Source organism: Fusarium solani, assembly GCF_023522795.1.
Source record: "Fusarium solani strain SB1 chromosome Unknown bctg00000009, whole genome shotgun sequence".
Taxonomy (NCBI): Eukaryota; Fungi; Ascomycota; class Sordariomycetes; order Hypocreales; family Nectriaceae; genus Fusarium; species Fusarium solani.
Window position 1 is genome coordinate 287,951 of NW_027072144.1, and position 19,163 is coordinate 307,113.

Here is a 19,163-nt window from a genome sequence, read left to right on the forward strand (position 1 = left end):
AGTCCTTCGGACTTAATAAACCCCTCGCACAATCAAAAGCAGGCACTGCTTCAGCCGCCGAAAATAGGAAACTGAACACTTGGAGGAATTGGGCTTCAAGTTGACTTGCTACTAACCTTCACGAGGACCAAGAAGAAGAGCGATGACTAGACCAAAAGAACAAGGCGAGATCCACAAGGGCTTGGCGAGATCAAGGCAAGAACTAGAGTGGCGTATGTATTTTTAGCTTCAGAGCCCTTTGGGCCTGGCCTACCGGGCGTAATAGACTTGTGTGTGTACAGTAGGGCCAAGGCGTCTGGATCTGGGAGATTCAACGACGATAGGAAGGGCTTGAGACCATGCCGAGCAGACCTAGCAATGCCGTGCTTCTTGCCCGGATGCTCCGATGCACGTTTAGGACTGAGAGCAAAGCCGCACTTGGTACATATGATGGCTGCTTCCGGCAGGTTGTAATAAAGACTGAGCGTCTCGAGCTTCTGCAGCTTTGCCAGGGGTAGAGTGGGATAGCTATGTTGTTCTTGCTGGTCATTCCCATTCTCGTCGATAGAGAAGCGGGCCATTACCACTAGACCTATATGATAGATAGAATGAATAGGTAGAAGCTAAGGAGATATTATATATAGAGAGGATAGGTATGCGAATATAGTGGATGATGATGAATGTTGTTGTTTAGTTCTGGAGTAGCGAAGTCATTAAATTCAACAGGGGTCAGAAGACGGAAACGCGACGCGTTTCGCGTTTTAGGTTTTCTGATTTTATTGGCGCTCTGTGAGAAACGCAGTGCGTTTCTAGAGGGGGAAATACGGGGCGGAAATTCTAGACGCTAATTGGTCAGAAAGGGGAAACACACTGCGTTTCTGGCGTACATTCTTGAGTAGGGTTGTTCTACGCCAACGATGTCTTGTGGAAATGAAGCATACGAAACATCATTTAACCCTCAACATTTGTCTTTTAAAATTTAATTTTGAATGTTTTTAATTCTTATTTCTTTCCTCTTTCTTTTCTTTCCTTTCTTTTTCTTTTCCCTAGCCTAGCTAGCTAACCCTAACTGACGTTCGAGTCCAAAATCCGCCCTTTGCACGTCTAGGCCAGAGCCCCTTCGACGTGTCAAATAGGTCCCAGACTCTATGGTTCCAGATCTGCTCTAGTCGACCGGAGAGTGTCGAATTCAGCCTGATGTCTGCAATTTCTTGTCGAGCATTGCTTGGCATTCGGTACGTCCGAAAAGTGAAGGCCAAGAGTTTTTTCTCAATCTGCCTGTATCTGAGCTCGGTATTCCTCTCTGCCACGAGACCGAAGGGTATTTCCCGGGGGGTTTGAAGTCGTGAGCTGAGCAGCCAGCAGAGAAGGGTACGGCTGGTGTGGCGAACCGTATCCTCGCAACGATCTATGACCGAGTCCAATGCTCCCATAATACATGATATCTTCTGTTCGTCCTCGTGTGGGCTTGTAAAGTCGGCGTCGCCCTCAAGGGTTCCCTGACCCAAAATATAATCTGTCGTCAGGGATTGCCGGTTTGGTAGTCTGGTCAACACCCGTAATATGTCTCGCCGAGCGTTTTGGTACGTAGAGGGCCATTGAGTTCTCTCCAACCAGAGACTTGTAGCTGCGAAAGTTTCACTGCCTGAATCCTTGCTGGTTATACGTGGCTGATTCATGGCGTCCCGGTATCCCTCTTCTCGTTCCAATATCTGTCTCAGGTGGACGGACGCTTCTAGGGGAAGACTTTGAATCGTCGCCTGCGGCTTTGAGGAAGCTGCCTTCGCTTGCGACTTCTTCTTCTTCTTTCTCTGCCGACTGGTATTTTGACTGACTTCAAACCATCTGCTGCCCGCCCTGGAAGGGAAAAAGCGTTGGCATGTGATGTTTTCGATCCACGGCAATTCAGTGGGAGGTATTGGGCATCCCTTTGATGGTCGTCCTCTGCACCTTGGATTGACCCATTGATGGGCTTTGGCACAATGAGCTTGAATTTTCTGAACCTGACGTAAGATGAGGCCGCATGCTCGACACTTTAGTCCATCCGGCTTCGGTGCGCCGAGACAAGCAATGGGCTCGATTGTCGGTGGTGGATACTGCAGCTGATCCAGCTGAGACTGATTTTGTAACACATGGGGCAATTTTTGTATGGTTTCCACCAGCTTGCGCCGACTTTCCGGGTCTATGTCGTCATGTCGTGTTCGCAAGTGCGTGGCAACTTCATCTGCAACACACCCAAACTGGCACAACTGGCACACAAGGAGTTTGTATTCAAGAAGTAGAATGAACGGGTAGATGGCACTAGACGAGCCTCGTTCTATGATAAAACTCATCGTCGTGGCGCAGTGGTGATCGAAAAGTTAAAGTGCCACAGTTAAAAATTCCAATTTCTTTCAGATTGCGGTTCCTCCCCTTAAATAATCACGACGAGCCCCAGGCGACGCGTACCAGCGTTCCTCGCGTATGACGCGCCTCAATTGGATGGCAAGGTTTATGGCCAATCATAAATTCAACTCTACCCCTTGCTTAAATGAACTCTACCCCTGGTAAATATCAACTCTACCCCCCCTGTTGACCTGTAGAGTGATTTTCTGAAATTCAACTCTACCCCCCGGCATAAATCAACTCTACCCCCTGTGAAGTGGGGCAAAATAAATCAACTCTACTAAAGTTGATTTTGGTATGTAGCAGTAGGAGTTGACGAAGACGATGGTGTCAGCGCACGGGTGGCTACTGTAAGTTCAGAATCATCCAGGTGGCTGACGCTGCCAATAGCACTGGCAGTCTCAGAGAAATCCAGGATAGAAGACATGATTCAGGAGATGGCAAGTAGACAACAAGGGTGGTGATGACAGAACACCGTGGGAGAGAATTATCTGGCGACTTCGATGGTGGTGCGCACAGAGATTATGTAGCAGACGACTTTCTCTCAGACCATTCTGGACACGAGAGAGTGAATGAGTACAAATAGCCAGACATGACTTTCGGTAGCCATTCGGGCGAAGCCGCAGGGTGCGTAATCAACGAACTACTTCCAATCGTTGGAGGCGTTGGATCCTCCATCTGTGGCCCAACTCGTCTGAGATCTCACTCCCTGCGCTCAGCAACCAACCGATTCCTCCGTCTGGGGGCCACCGTGAAACTGCCCGCCTGGCGCCATCCCGTCATGCTTCACGAAAAACCTTGGATCGTCGTTGCACTGTTCCACCCGCGCCGGTTTCGCGCTCTTCTCGCGGCAGCTTGGTGTCTGATTAGAATTGATTCTTGAGTTCGTTATTCGGCTTGCGCACGTATGGTTGACGGGGGCTCGGAAGTTGAGCATCCACGAGAAGGTATGCGGGGGATCTGCGGTCGCTGGCACATCGGTCCAGGGGTGTATTTTGGCCTTGGCGCAGGTCCAGGTAGCCATTTCAAAGCAATAAAATTAGGATGCTGTTGAACAGGTCGAAACATGTAATTCTGGGATCTTGTTCGGCCGATGGTTTCAGTTGCAAGGTACTTGGTATGCCATAGATTAACGCTGTGCTGGGCTGTACCGGCTAACATGTCGTTGCACTGCGTCGAAGTTTTTACCAAACGCGTGTCACACGTTGGACGCGTTGGATCGCGTAGTTGTTGAATTGGCACTCTGCAGCAGGCCACAGATTTGGAAAGACGTTGCCTGAGTCACCCCGAATCTTGGGACGGACTAATAGTCAGACCGTTAGTCTGCGACCCTCGGACTGGACTACTGGTCGGTCTGGTAGAAGTCAGACTGAACCATCCGTCCAGTCCGAGAGACGTAGACTGGACTGTCAGCCAAGTCCGAGAGACGCGGACTGGACCGTCAGTTTAGCCCGAGAGACGCAAACTGGACCAATAGTCTGTGGACTATTAGTCTGGACTGCAGTTTGGACTAATAGTACAGTTTTTGGTCTGGACTATTAGGAGCTCTGCTTAAGGCCGCGCCGCATCATGTAGAGCGTCGACAACCAGCGAGTCTGGTTATCGCGGACAACGTCCAAAGGTTTCCTTGCTCGAGTCTTCGGACTGTCAGAGTGTTGAAAGAACTCTTCCTGAAGAGCACGAAGTCGATACGTCAGCTTGTCGGACCGATGGATCCAGTGAACCAGATTGTGAAGCTTGCCGACGGGGCCTTTCTTTCGCCAGATTTCGTGCTGGATGGCATCAAAACCAGGCTCCCCATCAACCTCGGCTTCGAAAGCCTCAGCCTTATGCCCAAATAACAGGACTTTAACCACCAAGTTCAGCACGTGGCCGAAGCATCGCACTCTCCGTTTCTTCGGATCCAAGCCCAGCGCTTCCGCAATCTCCTCCGCGGCTGTGTCCATATTGGCAGCGTTGTCCAGTGTGATATACCCCACCCTGTCAAGAATCTCGTAGCTCTCTAGGATCTCCAGGATCTGCGCTGCAATGTTCTCCCCAGAGTGCGAAATCTTCAGCTCCGGCAGGCCAAGGACCAGCTTCGACGGTGCTCCGTTGTTATCGATGTAAAAACAGACTATGCCATATAGAGCGTGCCGGTTCCTGGAGCGCCAGCCATCGAACGCAATATGGATTTGACCTGGGACCTTCCTCAGGTAGTCAATTATGTGCGCCTTGTGTTGGAGATGAAGGTCGACAATTCGCTTTCGCACAGTGTTGTGGGAAATATGGGCATTCGTCGCTGCGACCGATGGATTCAGGTATTCGAATATGCGTCGAAGTCGACAGCGCTCGGGCTGGCGAAAGGAGATGTTGGCGTCGACCACTCACTCGAGTAGCAGTCTCTGGAAGTGGTCCCTATCGAAACGTTGGATAAGAGCGTTCGCGATAGCTTGCTCTTTGGGGTCTGAAGTGTCAAGATTCAGCATCTCCACGATGTTCCTTGAGGGAGTCTTCTCCTGCATTCCCTTCCAAAGAGCGGGCGGCTTCCTCTTCCCGGACTCGTCGACAAGTCCGTGCTCCCTGAATAGATGCTTCTCGATATTCTGTGTGCCAACAGCAGAGAAGTCCGTTGTCTTGGGCTTAGGCTTCTGGAGGCAAGGTCCGCAAACCCATTTCCGCTTTGTGGGAGAATCGCGGGCTTGAATGTCAAAGCCATGCTGCCAGACCCACGAGGTCTGCCTGCCAACACGTTCAGAAATCGAAAAACCCGGGAACTTGTTCCATGGGAAGATTTTCCAATCGTCTGGCAAAGCATCCAAGTTGATAAGCGTGGCACTGGATGCGTTGCAGTCCGAAGGCTGCCGGCGCTTGATAGGTACGTTGGCGTCCATTTGGATCCCAGGAAGGAACGGGACGCACATAATGTTTTTGCTGGAGGACCTAAGGCGCGACGACGACGAGTCGAGACGCGTTCGCGAGCCCCTAGTACTGGGTACAGTTGGCACGTGCACAAAAGTTGAGGGGCAAGAAGTACCAGCGACAAAGTCTAGCCGACGTGTCTCGTGGGGGCTGCAGATGCTACCCGGAACCACCGCCATTCCTTGACGGTTTCAACCAGTGGTCAACGTTGAAGGCATCTAGATGGAATTGAGCCCATCAACCTGAAGGTGAAATGGAGTTGATGGAATTGACGCACGTGACTTCAACTTCCACAAAATTGAAAATGTGGAGTGGAAGGTGGAATTGATGACCACCCTGACTCCATGCTATCTTCGATTACTTAAACCCGTCAGTTTCGGCACGTAAAGCCAATATTACCCACACAACAGTTCGAGAAAAGATCGTCGCCACATTCGAACAACACAAGCAGAAGGTCATAGAGGCCTTGAGCAAGGCGCCTGGCCTTGTCCACATGTCCTTCGACGGCTGGCGGTCTGGAAACCGATATGCCTTATATGGTATCTGTTGCTTCTTTAGGGACGAAAACAACAAGCCTTGCAAGATTACGCTTGGGCTCCCCGAAGTTAGCGCCAGGCACACTGCCTAATATCGCCGCCGAAATCCTCGACATAATTGAATCATATCAGATCCAAGACAAGGTTGGCTATTTCACGCTTGACAACGCGAAAAACAATGATACCGCCATGGAGATTATTGGTGGAGAGCTCGGCTTCGTAAGGGCCCGCAGGCGAGGACGCTGTTTTGGGCATACCTTGAACCTCTCCGCCAAAGCCGTTCTATTTGGGCACGATGCTGACGCTTTTGAGCGGCGGATATCAGGGGCAGAGCCTCTTACTGAAGCAGAACACTTGATTTGGCGCAAGAAGGGGCCAGCAGGCAAATTGCACAATCTTGTGGTAGCTATCCACAGATCTGACTTGTTGACTGGCATGCTTCGCAATATTCAACAAGAAGCCTTCAAGTCAACTGACCCCAAACTCAAAGCCAGAAAGCCATTGGATGTTATTTTGGACAACGATACCAGATGGCTACCACAGTTATATATGATACGACTCGCTCGTCTTATCCAATCTTTACCACCCATCTTCACCATGCAGTTCTTCACTCTCGCTTCCGTCCTCGCCATGGCCGCTGCCGTCACCGCAGCACCTGCTCTTGGTCTGCTCATCCTTGGTGGTGATGAAGGCAGTGGCCGTGCCGGCATCCCCGGCGGTTCCAACAACGGTAACACCACCACCACCACCACCAACAAGGTTTGCTCTGTTGAGAACCAGCAGGTCTGCTGCACTGGTCTTCTCGCCTGCGCTGTCCAGGTTCTCGGAGAGGAATGCAAGGGCGGCAATGCTTACCGCTGCAACACTGGAGCTGCTACCGTAAGTGACTCTTCTTCACGCCTCAAGTAGTCCTTATCTAATATGAGCAGGGCACTCTGATCAACATCGCGCTTGCCAACTGCGTTGACATCCTGCAAACGGCAAGACCAGACTTTACCAGTCATTTCAGGAGGAAGATGGGTGGAGGATAGGGAGTTGGGTATGGCATTGTGGGTAGTTTGTAGCTACAAACTGTGAATTGTCTCCAGGCAGTGGCTACCAATAATATCTATGTGCCCTTGCTCTATGTTATCTCACAAGTGCTGATGTTAGCTCCGCGAAGAGTCGGTCTGTGACGTTTATTGGTCTAGGATCGTGAGCGCGAATAGGTGGCTGTCTGAGACATGGCCTGGACTAAAAGATTGATGGAAGGGAGCCTGGATGTAATTGCGACTGCAAATGACAGATTTTTCCGGCTACTGCACGGGTTGATCATCTACTCTTGTTGTGCAGTGTGTTATTTGCCATCACCTCCCTGATATCGCCACTTCAGCGAAGACCGTGTCTCGAACAAGCTTAGGTTATTCCAGGAGGTCTTCCAACTCCGCTACGCCAAGCTACTGACTTGAACACGCTTCTCGTTCTTATCAGATCCATCCAAGTCATTCTCAGACTCCACGGTCTGGATGGGCTCGGAAGCGGCGATTCGCTTCGGTCTAGGTATGGGATGATTTGTTAGAAAACATTTACAACCGGCCATTGAGGAGGGAAGTACGAACGTAACATATCGTTTGTCGATCAAATGCAGAGTGATGATAAGGATAATGCCTGCAGTCCACATTGAGAGCATGACAACCCAACCCGTTTTATCTGGTAAGAGAGACAGTTAGAGTTCGTTCATGGCCTCTCTTAGCCAGAAAGGGTGTTTGATAATACATACAGTACGGTGCTTGGGTTGCTGGCCAAACAGATACTTGGCTGCCAGCGTCAACAGCGTAAATGGCGACAACCGAGATTCCAACGATCAGGGCCCGAGCCTCGGGCTCCCCTGGGAACCTATTATGTACGCAGATTAGACTCATCATCAACCTCAAGGACGCATATCCAGACTAAGGGACTCACATGTCGGTAAACCAGGCCAGAAGGATGAGACCCGAGGCTTGGACCATGTAAGTCATGAAGTAGCTCGCATAAGCTGCGCTGATAGGCACACTGTCGGCGTTCCTCGTCCAAATCGTCATAATGATGGCTGGGATCAGACCGATGCAACCTGACTGTGTTAATACAGGCCAGTTACGAGTGTAGGAGCGGATATCTCACTCTGAGTGACGATAAGCTGCCATCGAACCTGCAGCAGATCTGACAGAATGCACCAAAACCAAACTTGATCAAGAGTCAGAAGAAGTTACCCGGGTGAAGGGATAGACGTACTGCAAACGACTTGGATAGCACCTCCACCAATGGGGATTGCATTGACCTGCGTCTTTGTCCAGACAGGCTGGCCTTGGCCATTAACCAATAATCGGAGGAAGACATTGAAGTATCCCAATGCTCCAGCGCTCATTCCGCTGACGACCCAGTAGACGGGGATATAATAAGTAATCCACATCCGAGCCGCTCGCCTAGACGCATCTGTTAGTGGTGGACTGAGTTTGTCGTATGTGGGCCATGCTTACTTGGACGCTGCCCAAGTGATCCTTCTGGATTCAACTCGACCGTGTCGCTCAAGTCTTTTCATGGCGATTTGAGCATGGGTATCATTGAACCACCACTTTGCCCAAGGGTTCGGACTCTTGGGCGTATCAGGAAGCATGACGTAGCCGAAGAATCCAAGCACGATGGTCATGATGGCGTTGATGATGAAAAGCCATCTGTGGATATTGCCATTAGTTGCTGTCTGAACCGTGGAGAAGGCTTCCTTACCTCCAACCTGGGAGACCGCTGTGCCCGTCAAGAGTGTTCAAGATTGCAACCTGAAGCGCCCCAGACATCATACCACCAACTGCCCGCGCAGAGTGGTAGAATCCCATTCGTTTTGCCAGTTCAGAGGGAGTATACCAGAGCACTGAGAACTAATAGTCAGCTTATGTCGCATATAAGGCCAGAAGGAAGGGCCACTCACTCAGCAAGGTGATCATTCCCGGCCACGCGCTGCTCTCCAGTAGACCGAGGACAAACCGGAGTGCATAAATCTGCTTCTCATTGTGGACAATTGCAATGAGACCAGTGATGACGCCCCAAGCTATCTCGAGGGTCGAAAGCCACAGGCTTGGCCGCACGTAGGTCAGTATGATTTGAGAGGGAATGAGCATGATGCAGTAGCCGATGTTGAAGTAGGTCGTGAAGCTGGCTGTGGTCAGTGGATGCTCCAGTATCGCGCTTGTTTCACTCACAAATTCAGCTCATTCCCAAACAGTTCAAGATCTTCCTTCATGCCGCTCACATACGCGGATGTGATGTTTGTCTGATCCAAGAACTTGATGACTGGACACGAAGCATGAGTTGGGGGGTAGAATATAAGGTTGAAAACGGGTTGGTTTACCCTGGGAAATGCATCCGAATGTCATGAGGAACAAGTCCAGCCTGCGAACAAAGGCACGCTCCTCTGGAGTCCTGTCATGTTTCTTTGCAAAGGCCAAGCGGCCTACAGCATCTGACCAAGTCATATTGACTATTCGAAAGCTCTTGTAAGAGTTGAGTGAAGATGCAACCTGGAGAGCGTAGGTATCCAGACACTTAAATCCTTCCAACTCTCTCCTGTAAAAAATTTTCCTTGACACGGGCTGTTAGCCCCACGTTAAGGAAAATTTTTCTCTGCGCCAAAATGGCAGCCACATGCTGCTAGGGCCTAACAGGTCCCTGAAAAGACCCTTGCTTTGAGCAGCCCTCTTGACTCGGGAGACGGGACCTAGGTCATCAGGGAAATCTCATTCATCTTTTTTATATCTTCTTTAACGTATATGTCACCCATGCGTCGCATCCAACCATGCGTCGCACTTTTCCCTCTTCCACCTAACTTTTCACTTCATTAATCAAATCTCTACCACCAAGCATGTCACAATCAAATACTGAGGCAAAAACCCTCCTTGCCCTTCAAGCCCTTCAAAATGACCCAAAACTAAGTGTCCGAGGCGCTGCTGGCATCTATGAAGTCAATGAGCATAGGCTACGTCGCCGGCGGAAGGGCATTCAATCTCGACGCGATTGGATCAACCCATCGCGTCGACTGTCTGATCTAGAGGAACAGATCATTGTTCAGTTCATTCTCGACCTGGATTCGCGAGGATTTCCCCCGCGACTGCGTGGTGTTGAAGAAATGGCCAACCGGCTGCTCGCTGACTGCGACGCGTCACCTGTCGGCAAGCGCTGGGCTTCCAACTTCGTCAAGCGGCACGAGGAGCTCAAGACGCGTTTTTTTTCGTAAATACGACTACCAAAGAGCTAAATGCGAAGATCCAACCATTATTCGCGATTGGTTCAGGCTTGTGGAGAACACAATCGCGAAGTATGGTATCAACCTAGCCGACATCTATAACTTTGATGAGACTGGCTTTATGATGGGCCTCATTGCAAGCGGAATGGTTGTTACAGGCGCAGAAAGGCGTGGAAATCCGAAATCAGTGCAGCCTGGAAACCGGGAATGGGTTACAGTCATTCAGGCGATCAATGCGGAAGGCAGGGCGATCCAGCCGTTCATCGTGGTTGCGGGCCAATAGGTAACATTCGTTCTTCTGGTGCTTGACCCGCCACCAATCCTTATACCCTTGGTATCGATGACCTACAGTACACCTTGAAGAGTGATAGTTATTTTGTCTTTTTTTATACAATTTTATTCCACCTATGTTGCATTGCGACTAGGCAACTCCCCTCACGTTTACCCATTCCCGTACCTCGTTGTTTGAACGCTGCAGAGCTCGTGCAATAGGTTTAAAATCCGTCTCAACTTCAGAAAGTGCAATGATCCTCTCAGCAACCCGCTCTAGCAACTCCAAGTCAGAGACAAAATCTCTAGGATTGGGTGATCTCAAGACATTATTGGCCACGAAACCGTAGGGGATAAAAGCCTGGAAAAAGCCCACCATCATAGACATGGTTTCCGCAACTGGATACCTAGTCAGAAGCCGGTAGATGATGTCTAGAATCTTTCGCGATGCGTTGATTATCAGAGTCGATGGTGGGGAATAGCTTTTGAAACATGAGGCGCTGGGAGAGGTGTGCGGGTGATTGTTAAGCTTTCGGAGCATAAAGATGATGCACGTATATCCCATCAAAAAGACGTCGGCAACCATCCACCAATAGATGTCATTGTCTTGGTCCTGTTGAAGCCACTGTTCCTGTATGTTGTCAATAACTCTTCAGGATTAGGATTGGCTAGTCCAAGGTGCTTACGAGCTGCCAATCTTGGAACAAATGGTTAATATCCTCGCACAGTTTTTGAACCTTAGGAAGGACATGCGCATCATGTCCCTCCTCTTCCAGCAGCTTGAAAAACTGGATAAGGGTGAGCGTAATTCGAGAGCCCACTAAAAACGTCATTGTTGGTATTGCGTGCATGTTTGGTTGAGAGTTGGCTGATAGCCATGGAAAATTGACACGCCAGTTGCTCATGGAAGAAGTGAGGGTTGGCGGCTTGTTGTAGAGTAATCGGAAGAATAGATCTAGTTGGATCAGCTCCCACAAACCCTTTCTATCTTCATCAACCTTGGACTGGTCTGAGTCTGGGAGATCATCTTCACTGTCAAGCTTATGCATGTTGAGTCCAGTGGCGTACTCGCACGCCAACTTATACATTTGCCAACTCATCTCATAGTCGAAGCACTCTGCTGCCGCCCGGGCCTGAGGAAACAGTTAAGTCGGAAATCTTCCACGAGGTAGCGCGATATACACACCATTAAGGTAGCAGCGACAAAATCAGTCATGGTGCCCCTTGCTTCTCGTTGCCAGTTTGGGAGCGCCCGCAGACAGCATAGATAGATTTGCCGAGCGTATTTGGCATCATTAGCATCGACGAAGGCTGCAGGTAACACACAACCATGATATAGAATGGTATGATAGACAACGATTATACCCGCATCCAGGTGCACATGAGGCATGTCGATGATGTCGGGAAGCATCTTGATCAACCTCGAATCCACGAGAGTGAGGAATGACTCGGTGCGCACATGTGCGAAGTAGTCTAGACAAGTCATGCTATTGTCAGCGAACCTTTCGCGGATGATAGTGAAACGGCCCCACGGGAAAGATGTGAGACGTACTGTGAATCCAACTTCTCAGTAGCGGAGTTGGTAAGGTGATTCGGGCCGTTATAGCAGACTTCGCAATGTCTTGAAGTCTGAACTTCTGGACTTGAGAGATAGCATCCATGAGCGCTTTTGTGATGTCATTGTTTGCGAATGGATTTGTCAAGTCATATGTCTGGGGCATATTAATGCCTGGGGTTGGAATACTCGCAGCTGTGGAAAATGATGGACTTGAAGCTGAGACAATATCAGAACATAGAGCTTCATGCAGCAACTCAGCTCTTGTTTGCGATGATGATTCATCAACCCGCGATGCTCCTGACTCGATATTCTGCCCACGCGGCAAACCATCGAAGCTGATGACATGCTGCTCAAGCTTTTTCAGCCGCTCGAGTATTACTGACAGGGAGCTGTTAAATGGCCTGAGCTCAGATTGACCGTCAGAATCTTGGAAGTCGGACTCGAAGCGGCAACCTTACACTAGGCGGGCGACGGCCCCTGTTCTAGATCTCCTTTTGGCCCGCTCAGGATAGCTACACTCGAGCCCGTGGGCCTTACACCTGTCACAGGTGGGAATAATCCGATTGCAACGGACCTGCCAGTGGTGAACAAGTTTACAACCGAGGGTAAAAACGCAAAAGCATACCTTTTTAGCTTACATGTCCTACACTACCGAGATCCATCAACCGTTGTGCATCTGGAGCATGCCAGTCACCTTGGCAGTATGTGGGGATCATTAATGCCGGATGCGGAAGGGCTGGAACTTACCGAGAGCAAGCTGCTTGACGGGGTAGAGTCGGCCATGCTTGAGCTGAGCCCGCATACTGGACGCTTGAAGGTCGAAATCCCGCGCGGGGGTAGTTGTGCTGGAACAGCGGAAAATTGAGAATTCAGGAATCTCGGTCGTTCGTGGCTGTGGAGAGTCCGGCCCCTTACTTGTACTCGGCACACTCAAAATCGAAAGAAACATCCATACGATACGATGGCCAATTGATTCTAAGTTTGGCCGAGCAGTTACTAGGGCTTGGCGGACGTATTGCATCTCGAGTATTGGGCGCTTCTAGAATAGGCTTAGCGAATCTTACGTGGTTGCCCCTCTCTAATCATGGGCGTAATGTACCATTGTCACCATCGTATTCGATCTCGGTGCTTACGATAGGCGTCAGGGTTGGCGTCGGCCGTTCTGCCGGGGTTGGGTGAGTTTTGGCGCATTCCTTGGAGGATTACCTGGATCTTAGTAACCCGCAATTCGCGCATTAGGTGTGCTGGGACTGCCTAGAAGTCGTCTTGGCGACGGGGTCGATAAAGCTACTGCCGGTGTAAGTCTTCGGTGGCCTGACAAAGCTGCAGGAGGCCTGGGACATTCTCCACTAGGGAAAATTGAGCGGTCAGAGGCAGATGATGTTAGTGAATCTAGGCTAAGCAACGGCTCAAGCTCCAAGGACGCTTCGGCGGCGTTTGTGCGTCTGTATCTTAGTTTTTACCAGGATGCTACGCATGAATATCCCCACATAGCTCGGCGCCGACAGGGCTGCTTTTGCAACAGTCAGCCATGTAGGTAGCAAGCTATGCTCCATCCTCCTGCTCCTCCCATGTGCCAAGAAAAGCTAGCCTATTCCGGACGCATTCTGCGAACCTCTAGACAATCGCCTCTCTCTCTATGCGGAAATCCTTTCCACACTGTGGATTCACATCCATAATGAGGGTTGCAAACAAAGAAATAAAATTTAAATCTATTCAAATCAAACCAAATTTGTCCCAAATCAAATCAAATCGGGACGCCCAGATTTATTTGGATATTTGAATTCATTTGGAAAACGTATTGTCCAATCAGCGCTCGTGTGAGGAGGGCTGGTAGCTCCACATTTACGTCGAGTTCCTGCCTATTTTGGTAACCGGGCTCGTACCTCCCCAATTTTCATGCCATAGTTTTGGCCTTGGTGCCGCCCATTGCACGGTGAAGACTCCGGGAAATGGCCAAGTATCCACGTCTGTCACGAATGGCGATTGAGCTCTGTTCAATTCCTGCGATATCTTCCGGGTTAAAGTGAATATTCAGTCTCGCAGGGCAGATGGTTACAGCTCAGGGAGGCCGACTCCCAGGCGGACATAGCAGCCAATCAAGGCATCTCATCGCGGGGAATCAAGTGGGGTTATCCAAAATAATCACATCGATCCAAATCAAATCAAATCAAATCAAATCAAATCAAATCAACTCAACTTAAAGGCTCGATTTGATTTGATTTATTTGTTTGCAACCCTCTCCGTAATGGATCCATATCCATCCATAGTCTTAGTCATCTTCCACATCAATCCCATATCCTCGGATGTGTAGTGGAGCGTAGTGGCTTTGAACCCTGCCGAAGAGGCACCCCGGAGGGCTGCTTCCAAGGACACCACCCGTGTCCGCAGCTAATTAACCTCGTCGTTCTTCTTGGCCGCGTACGAGTACTCGCAGTCCCGGCCGCTGCAGCGGTAGGTCATGCATTGGGGGAATCGTTTGTCGCATCGCTGCTTCTGCCTACGACAAAACTGGCAAGCCTGGTGCGGCTGCTGCTCTGGACCAGCCATGGAATGAGCTGAATGCGCGAGGTATGAGGCAATGCGAACCATGATAGTGTATACCGCAACGGAAGTTGCGGAGGAGTGGGTATTTCAAAGCTTGGATGCCTGTCCGCGGACGTGCGGCCGTACGTGCGGCCTAACTTCCGGTGCTCGGTCGCATGATTACAGTAACTACACACACACGTAGATCCGGAACTTCAAGGAATGAGGGGCCAAGGCACGATTCCCCGCCCAGAATTTCGGAGCCCTTCGGTATGATAAGTTCGGATTCCTGGCGATGTGATTGGAGCTGACGCCAGCTCACGCCGTGGGGCAGATAGGTCCGGTTGGAGCTGCGGAGCGCTGCTCAACTAAGGCTCGGTACGAAGTGAAGCCCGACCTGTTTACCGGCTCTCCCGCTCCATCTCATTGAAAGGAGACGAGCCTCCTATAAATAGCCTAGAAAACCATCGTCTTGGACTTTTTTGGTCTATCCCATATTCTCAAACACAACATTTGTCAAGCACACAATCATCCAAGCGCCAGGCACCAACCTTTGCAGCTATCCTCCACCCAAATCACCATGTGTTACGTCTCGAATGTCCTCTACCCCCAACGCGACGGCGCAACGTTCAAGATGAAGTATTACCTTGACACCCACATGCCACTGGTGGCCAAGCACTGGAAGCCTGCCGGTCTACAGAAGTGGGAAGTGGTCGAGATGAACCTCGCGCCCCAAGGGGCCAAGCCAGCCTTCAACGTGGCGGCCATCTTGACTTGGAAGGATCAGGCCAGCTGTGAAGCTGCCCTTGCACTGGAGGGGACGCAGGAAATCTTCGGGGACATTCCGAAATTTAGCACGGAACAGCCTATTTTTGTGGGCGGAACTATTGTCTCGAGGGGCTGAGTGAGTGCAACTTCGTCATTTGATACCGGTACTGATATCCATATTGAGCTCGATTAACACATCATGCCAGGTAAGGTGACGGTTTCGGTTGATATACGAATTGATGTATATAACCTGTACTCCTGAGAGCTTCTTTGAACGCCCTTTTTGCTTGTGCTCTCGGTTTCAGAAGGTGAGGTGCTAAGAACGCGCCCGAATTGCCCTCATTTCTTTTCTTTAGGGCGAGTTAACGACAAGGGCTTCTGGGCTAGGACCACACGCTGGACTTCTTGTGGGTTCAGATCGTTCGCCATCTGGAGGAGTTCGATTAGGTTAGCTCTGCGGCAATGCGCTGGAGCTTCTTGCGGTTGATCTTGAGATATGTTGATATCGAAAAGGTTTTGATCGGGATGAAGACGGCGGGGATGGATTGTTTTGGGAACATAGTTGCGCGAGCCTCGAGATTCATGATTGACGCTTCGAAGAGCTGCTTGAAGAGGAAGGTGCCCTCCTTGACTGGGAGCTAACATTTTTGAACCCATTCAGGCTTTGAAAGAACGCCTCTCCAAGTTCTCTGAAAGCGAAAAGAACTCTGAGCGAGTCCCTAGTGGTGATCTTATCAACAACAACTTCGAGGCCATCTCCAAGACATCGTCGAATTTGCCATTCTACCTCTGGAATATCGACAAGAAAGTCATCGACAATAGCCTCTTACTGGACACTTGGAATAAATTGAACTTCACCATTGTACAAATATCGCACACGATGGCCTGTATTTCTGTACTCCCGCATCTGCTTCTCAATGTGGCTGTGGCGCGGCACCTGAGCGACAAGGGGTAGATCTGTAGCAAACGTGTGGGATGCAACAGTCGGACTATCGATGTCAGCTCGCCGATTACTACTTTGGGCACCAGTTTTCGGGGATCGTGAGGGTTAAGAACCAAAAAGCGGCCCGTTAGAGGCGGCGGATGATGCAGAGTATCAGGTGCGCCATATGTATGCAGGATGTTCCTGTTTTCCCACAAAGGGCTGTAGGTGTCAGAATCGAGATTGCGTGTGCGGAAGCAGAGAGTCCTAAGAGTGGGCGCTGCTTTCGCGTTGATTCTACGGGCTAGCTCGCCTGTCATGTATGTTCATGTCGCCGTCCTTGAAATTGCTCCGGCCAAATTATTCGTCCGCTCTTCAGGTGATGAGATGCAAATACAGCCGCCATGAAACATTGTCCCGAGACTCTCGAACAAGGACATGTCGACATTAGAAGATGAGCGTTGCAGAACCCGGCTCTCGCTGTTGAGCTTTAACGCCGAGTGAAGGCGGAACATAGCGACGAGTGTGTGAAGCAGACGCTCCTCGAAGCTACTATCGTTATCTCCTTCGGGGAAATGAAAACGCATGCCGCGTGTTGGGGGCTTGACTTACGAGCGGGACAGGGCACTTGAGTTGACAGCATAACAAAAAGGCATTACTGCTGATAACTGCATCAGGGACGATCGTGCCTAGTCGATTCCATGCCGACGCTATAGCAAGAATAAATGAGGGCTTAAGATAAACAATAGTCGATATTATGGTGATTCGGTGCTGGTAATCGAGCATGACAAAGCTTGCGCCGGCCTGTATCACACCAAGAATCATAACTGGAACCCAGCGACTCTTCTCAAGAACGATAGGTATAGTCATTCCGGACCCTACCGAAGGTGCACGAGGTGAGTTCCGAGTCTCATCGCGGGCGTAGCCAGTTGGAGATAGGTCATTCACCGTCCCAGGAGTGAATGGCTGGAGCCTCAGGGCGACCATGGCTGTAATAAAGAATCACCTCGTAAAGGCATGGTGACATTTTCTCAAATTCTTGGTCAATTTTCCAGTTCCGAACGGCAAGTTGGGCATGATCTTGATCAGTGAGGAGGTCGATAGCCGAGACTGAGTGAGTTGGTGCTCAATGATGCTGTTGATGGCTCGCGAAAAGCTGTTCATCATCCTCTCGATCTGATTGCGAGAGAGAAGACGAGAGCTTAGATTAGCGTGAAGGTGATTGTGGATGAAAATGATCATGAAAGACACTTCGTAATCTGTTTGATGAACAGAAGCTATTAAAAAAAGGTACAAGAACCCCTGTATTCACAGCTTGCTTGGCGAACATCTATTCTCACCAACATTTTTGCGGGCGTATGACACAAAGAAAGCCGATGGCACGGCTCTATCAATGACATCTGAGCTATTAACAACTGCGACAACGCTTCTTCCCCCCAGGAGTCAATGAATAGCATGGTTGGCGGCATCCTCCCCAACACTACCTCGTTAAAGACGCCCCCTCCAGACATACTGTCGATGAAGATGCTCTGCAAGGCGGGATTCCTGGCAACGATAGTCGCCAATGCCTTATCAAGACGGGTCGCCTCAACAGCCTGGCGTTGGGCACATGTAACTCGTAAATCGCGTGGATATAGAAACTGTGGATGTCTTCACTCTGGCCCATCAAATTTCCTGCTGTACCGGTGTCACGGGATAGATTGACTCAATATTCTTAACACTCGGAAGGCGAGAGCCGGGGAAGTGAACCCTCGAAAAGCCTCTGAAACGCCCAGTAGGAGGTCCTCAGAAGGGAAACGTCAGGTCGGGTGAACTCGAACTCGCGCTTCCTGGGCCTGCTAATAGTCTGAAGGACCAAATTCTCAAAGCCATGCATCATACTTGGATGTTACCCTGATCGTTGCAGTTCGTGTGAGGGAACGATCATGTGACTTTCATACTTTATGAATAGTCTCGCTTATGAATATTGTGTAAATAGCTTAAGTCAGAGTTTTCCTTAGGAATCTCTTTCTCTCCTTGTAAACAATCATTTTACCCAAGTCGCACCCGGCCTCGTTCGTGCCCTTGTACCGTCACAGTTCGTCTGATAGATGAATTCCACAAGAGTTCCTGAATCGTTAGTCCTCACCGATACCTTGAAGAGACCAAGTCTTCCCACTTTTCCACCAATATCGGACCTTATCAAACCGAAATTTTGTCAAGAAATAGGCACTGGATCCAGAATGCCGCACTGCCATTGGATCTGTTGAAAGCTATCGACCCAGTTAAGTATTATTACCTTCACGAGGACAGTGGCAGAGGCACACTCCAAATTCGAGAGCGCGGAGGTAAAGTGGGTTACGTCGCGTGGAATCGCATGACAAGTGCCCTTTGCCAGTTTAATGGCCTCAATCAAGACCTTCGTGTCATTTAGTCCAATGTCAACCGGGTATAAAGTTGTAAACCATCCAAATCTCTCCATCAAGCTGAACTCAGCTTGAACTGTATCCCGTCCATGTTCCTGTTTCCATAGGGTTGGCGACCTGCGATCGGGAAACACCTGGTAGTATGAGAGTGATAAGGTTGCTAGGAAGGCATCTACGGTGTCCATTCGTACCACCTCTTTGCACGACTTCCGTGACTCCAACGATTGCTCCGTAGTTAAGGAGCAGCTTGTTTGTTGAGAGTTGCTATGAAAGTTCTGGTTTTCCTTTAAAACCCCGTCGTTCAAGTCAGCTGGCAGGGCCTCGAATGGAAGTGTGGGTTCAAAAAGCATCTCGTTCATACATAACTCTGGTACTCAACCCAACGAGGGAACAGAATGGAGCTCTCAGAAAGGAGAGTTCCTTCCTGGGGTAGCCCAACAAGGTCGTATATCATGATGCGCCATGATATCGTATCGACTACAAGTTGGTGCGCGATAAGTTAGAGCAGTTGTTTATTGTCGTTCTTCACGCGCACTGCTGCAATGACACGGCCTTGTATCGGATTGGTGGCTGCCTCAGCATTCTCGACGAGGACCACAATCTCCTCATAGTCGACATCGGTATGATATCCAAATAGGTATGACTTCGAAGCTTGGAAAAG

The 19,163-nt window shown here is 50.0% G+C and overlaps 7 protein-coding genes across 7 annotated transcripts; 3 read left to right on the forward strand and 4 right to left on the reverse strand.

The window, feature by feature from the left end:
- Positions 1 to 146: 146 nt before the first annotated feature.
- On the reverse strand, positions 147 to 560 carry MRS44_013154 (uncharacterized protein; the record flags this gene model as incomplete). Its single annotated transcript, XM_065616641.1, has 1 exon — positions 147 to 560. One exon carries the CDS (start codon positions 558 to 560, stop codon positions 147 to 149), a length of 414 nt encoding a protein of 137 aa, XP_065472713.1.
- A 3,342-nt stretch (positions 561 to 3,902) lies between these two features.
- MRS44_013155 (uncharacterized protein) lies at positions 3,903 to 5,237 on the reverse strand (the record flags this gene model as incomplete). Its single annotated transcript, XM_065616642.1, has 2 exons — positions 3,903 to 4,554; positions 4,735 to 5,237. The coding sequence occupies 2 exons, from the start codon at positions 5,235 to 5,237 to the stop codon at positions 3,903 to 3,905; spliced, it is 1,155 nt and encodes a 384-aa protein (XP_065472714.1).
- A 31-nt stretch (positions 5,238 to 5,268) lies between these two features.
- MRS44_013156 (uncharacterized protein) lies at positions 5,269 to 6,832 on the forward strand (the record flags this gene model as incomplete). The annotated part of the gene is made up of 4 exons (XM_065616643.1): positions 5,269 to 5,338; positions 5,676 to 5,804; positions 5,875 to 6,680; positions 6,731 to 6,832. 4 exons carry the CDS (start codon positions 5,269 to 5,271, stop codon positions 6,830 to 6,832), a joined length of 1,107 nt encoding a protein of 368 aa, XP_065472715.1.
- A 395-nt stretch (positions 6,833 to 7,227) lies between these two features.
- Positions 7,228 to 9,286, reverse strand: MRS44_013157 (uncharacterized protein; the record flags this gene model as incomplete). The annotated part of the gene is made up of 11 exons (XM_065616644.1): positions 7,228 to 7,336; positions 7,400 to 7,490; positions 7,561 to 7,676; positions 7,743 to 7,890; positions 7,941 to 8,003; positions 8,052 to 8,242; positions 8,297 to 8,491; positions 8,544 to 8,685; positions 8,743 to 8,966; positions 9,014 to 9,104; positions 9,163 to 9,286. 11 exons carry the CDS (start codon positions 9,284 to 9,286, stop codon positions 7,228 to 7,230), a joined length of 1,494 nt encoding a protein of 497 aa, XP_065472716.1.
- A 386-nt stretch (positions 9,287 to 9,672) lies between these two features.
- Positions 9,673 to 10,336, forward strand: MRS44_013158 (uncharacterized protein; the record flags this gene model as incomplete). Its single annotated transcript, XM_065616645.1, has 2 exons — positions 9,673 to 10,040; positions 10,102 to 10,336. The coding sequence occupies 2 exons, from the start codon at positions 9,673 to 9,675 to the stop codon at positions 10,334 to 10,336; spliced, it is 603 nt and encodes a 200-aa protein (XP_065472717.1).
- Positions 10,337 to 10,474: 138 nt separating this feature from the next.
- On the reverse strand, positions 10,475 to 12,683 carry MRS44_013159 (uncharacterized protein; the record flags this gene model as incomplete). Its single annotated transcript, XM_065616646.1, has 5 exons — positions 10,475 to 10,954; positions 11,010 to 11,456; positions 11,510 to 11,796; positions 11,876 to 12,097; positions 12,629 to 12,683. 5 exons carry the CDS (start codon positions 12,681 to 12,683, stop codon positions 10,475 to 10,477), a joined length of 1,491 nt encoding a protein of 496 aa, XP_065472718.1.
- A 2,304-nt stretch (positions 12,684 to 14,987) lies between these two features.
- Positions 14,988 to 15,311, forward strand: MRS44_013160 (uncharacterized protein; the record flags this gene model as incomplete). Its single annotated transcript, XM_065616647.1, has 1 exon — positions 14,988 to 15,311. The coding sequence occupies one exon, from the start codon at positions 14,988 to 14,990 to the stop codon at positions 15,309 to 15,311; it is 324 nt and encodes a 107-aa protein (XP_065472719.1).
- Between the last annotated feature and the right edge of the window lie 3,852 nt (positions 15,312 to 19,163).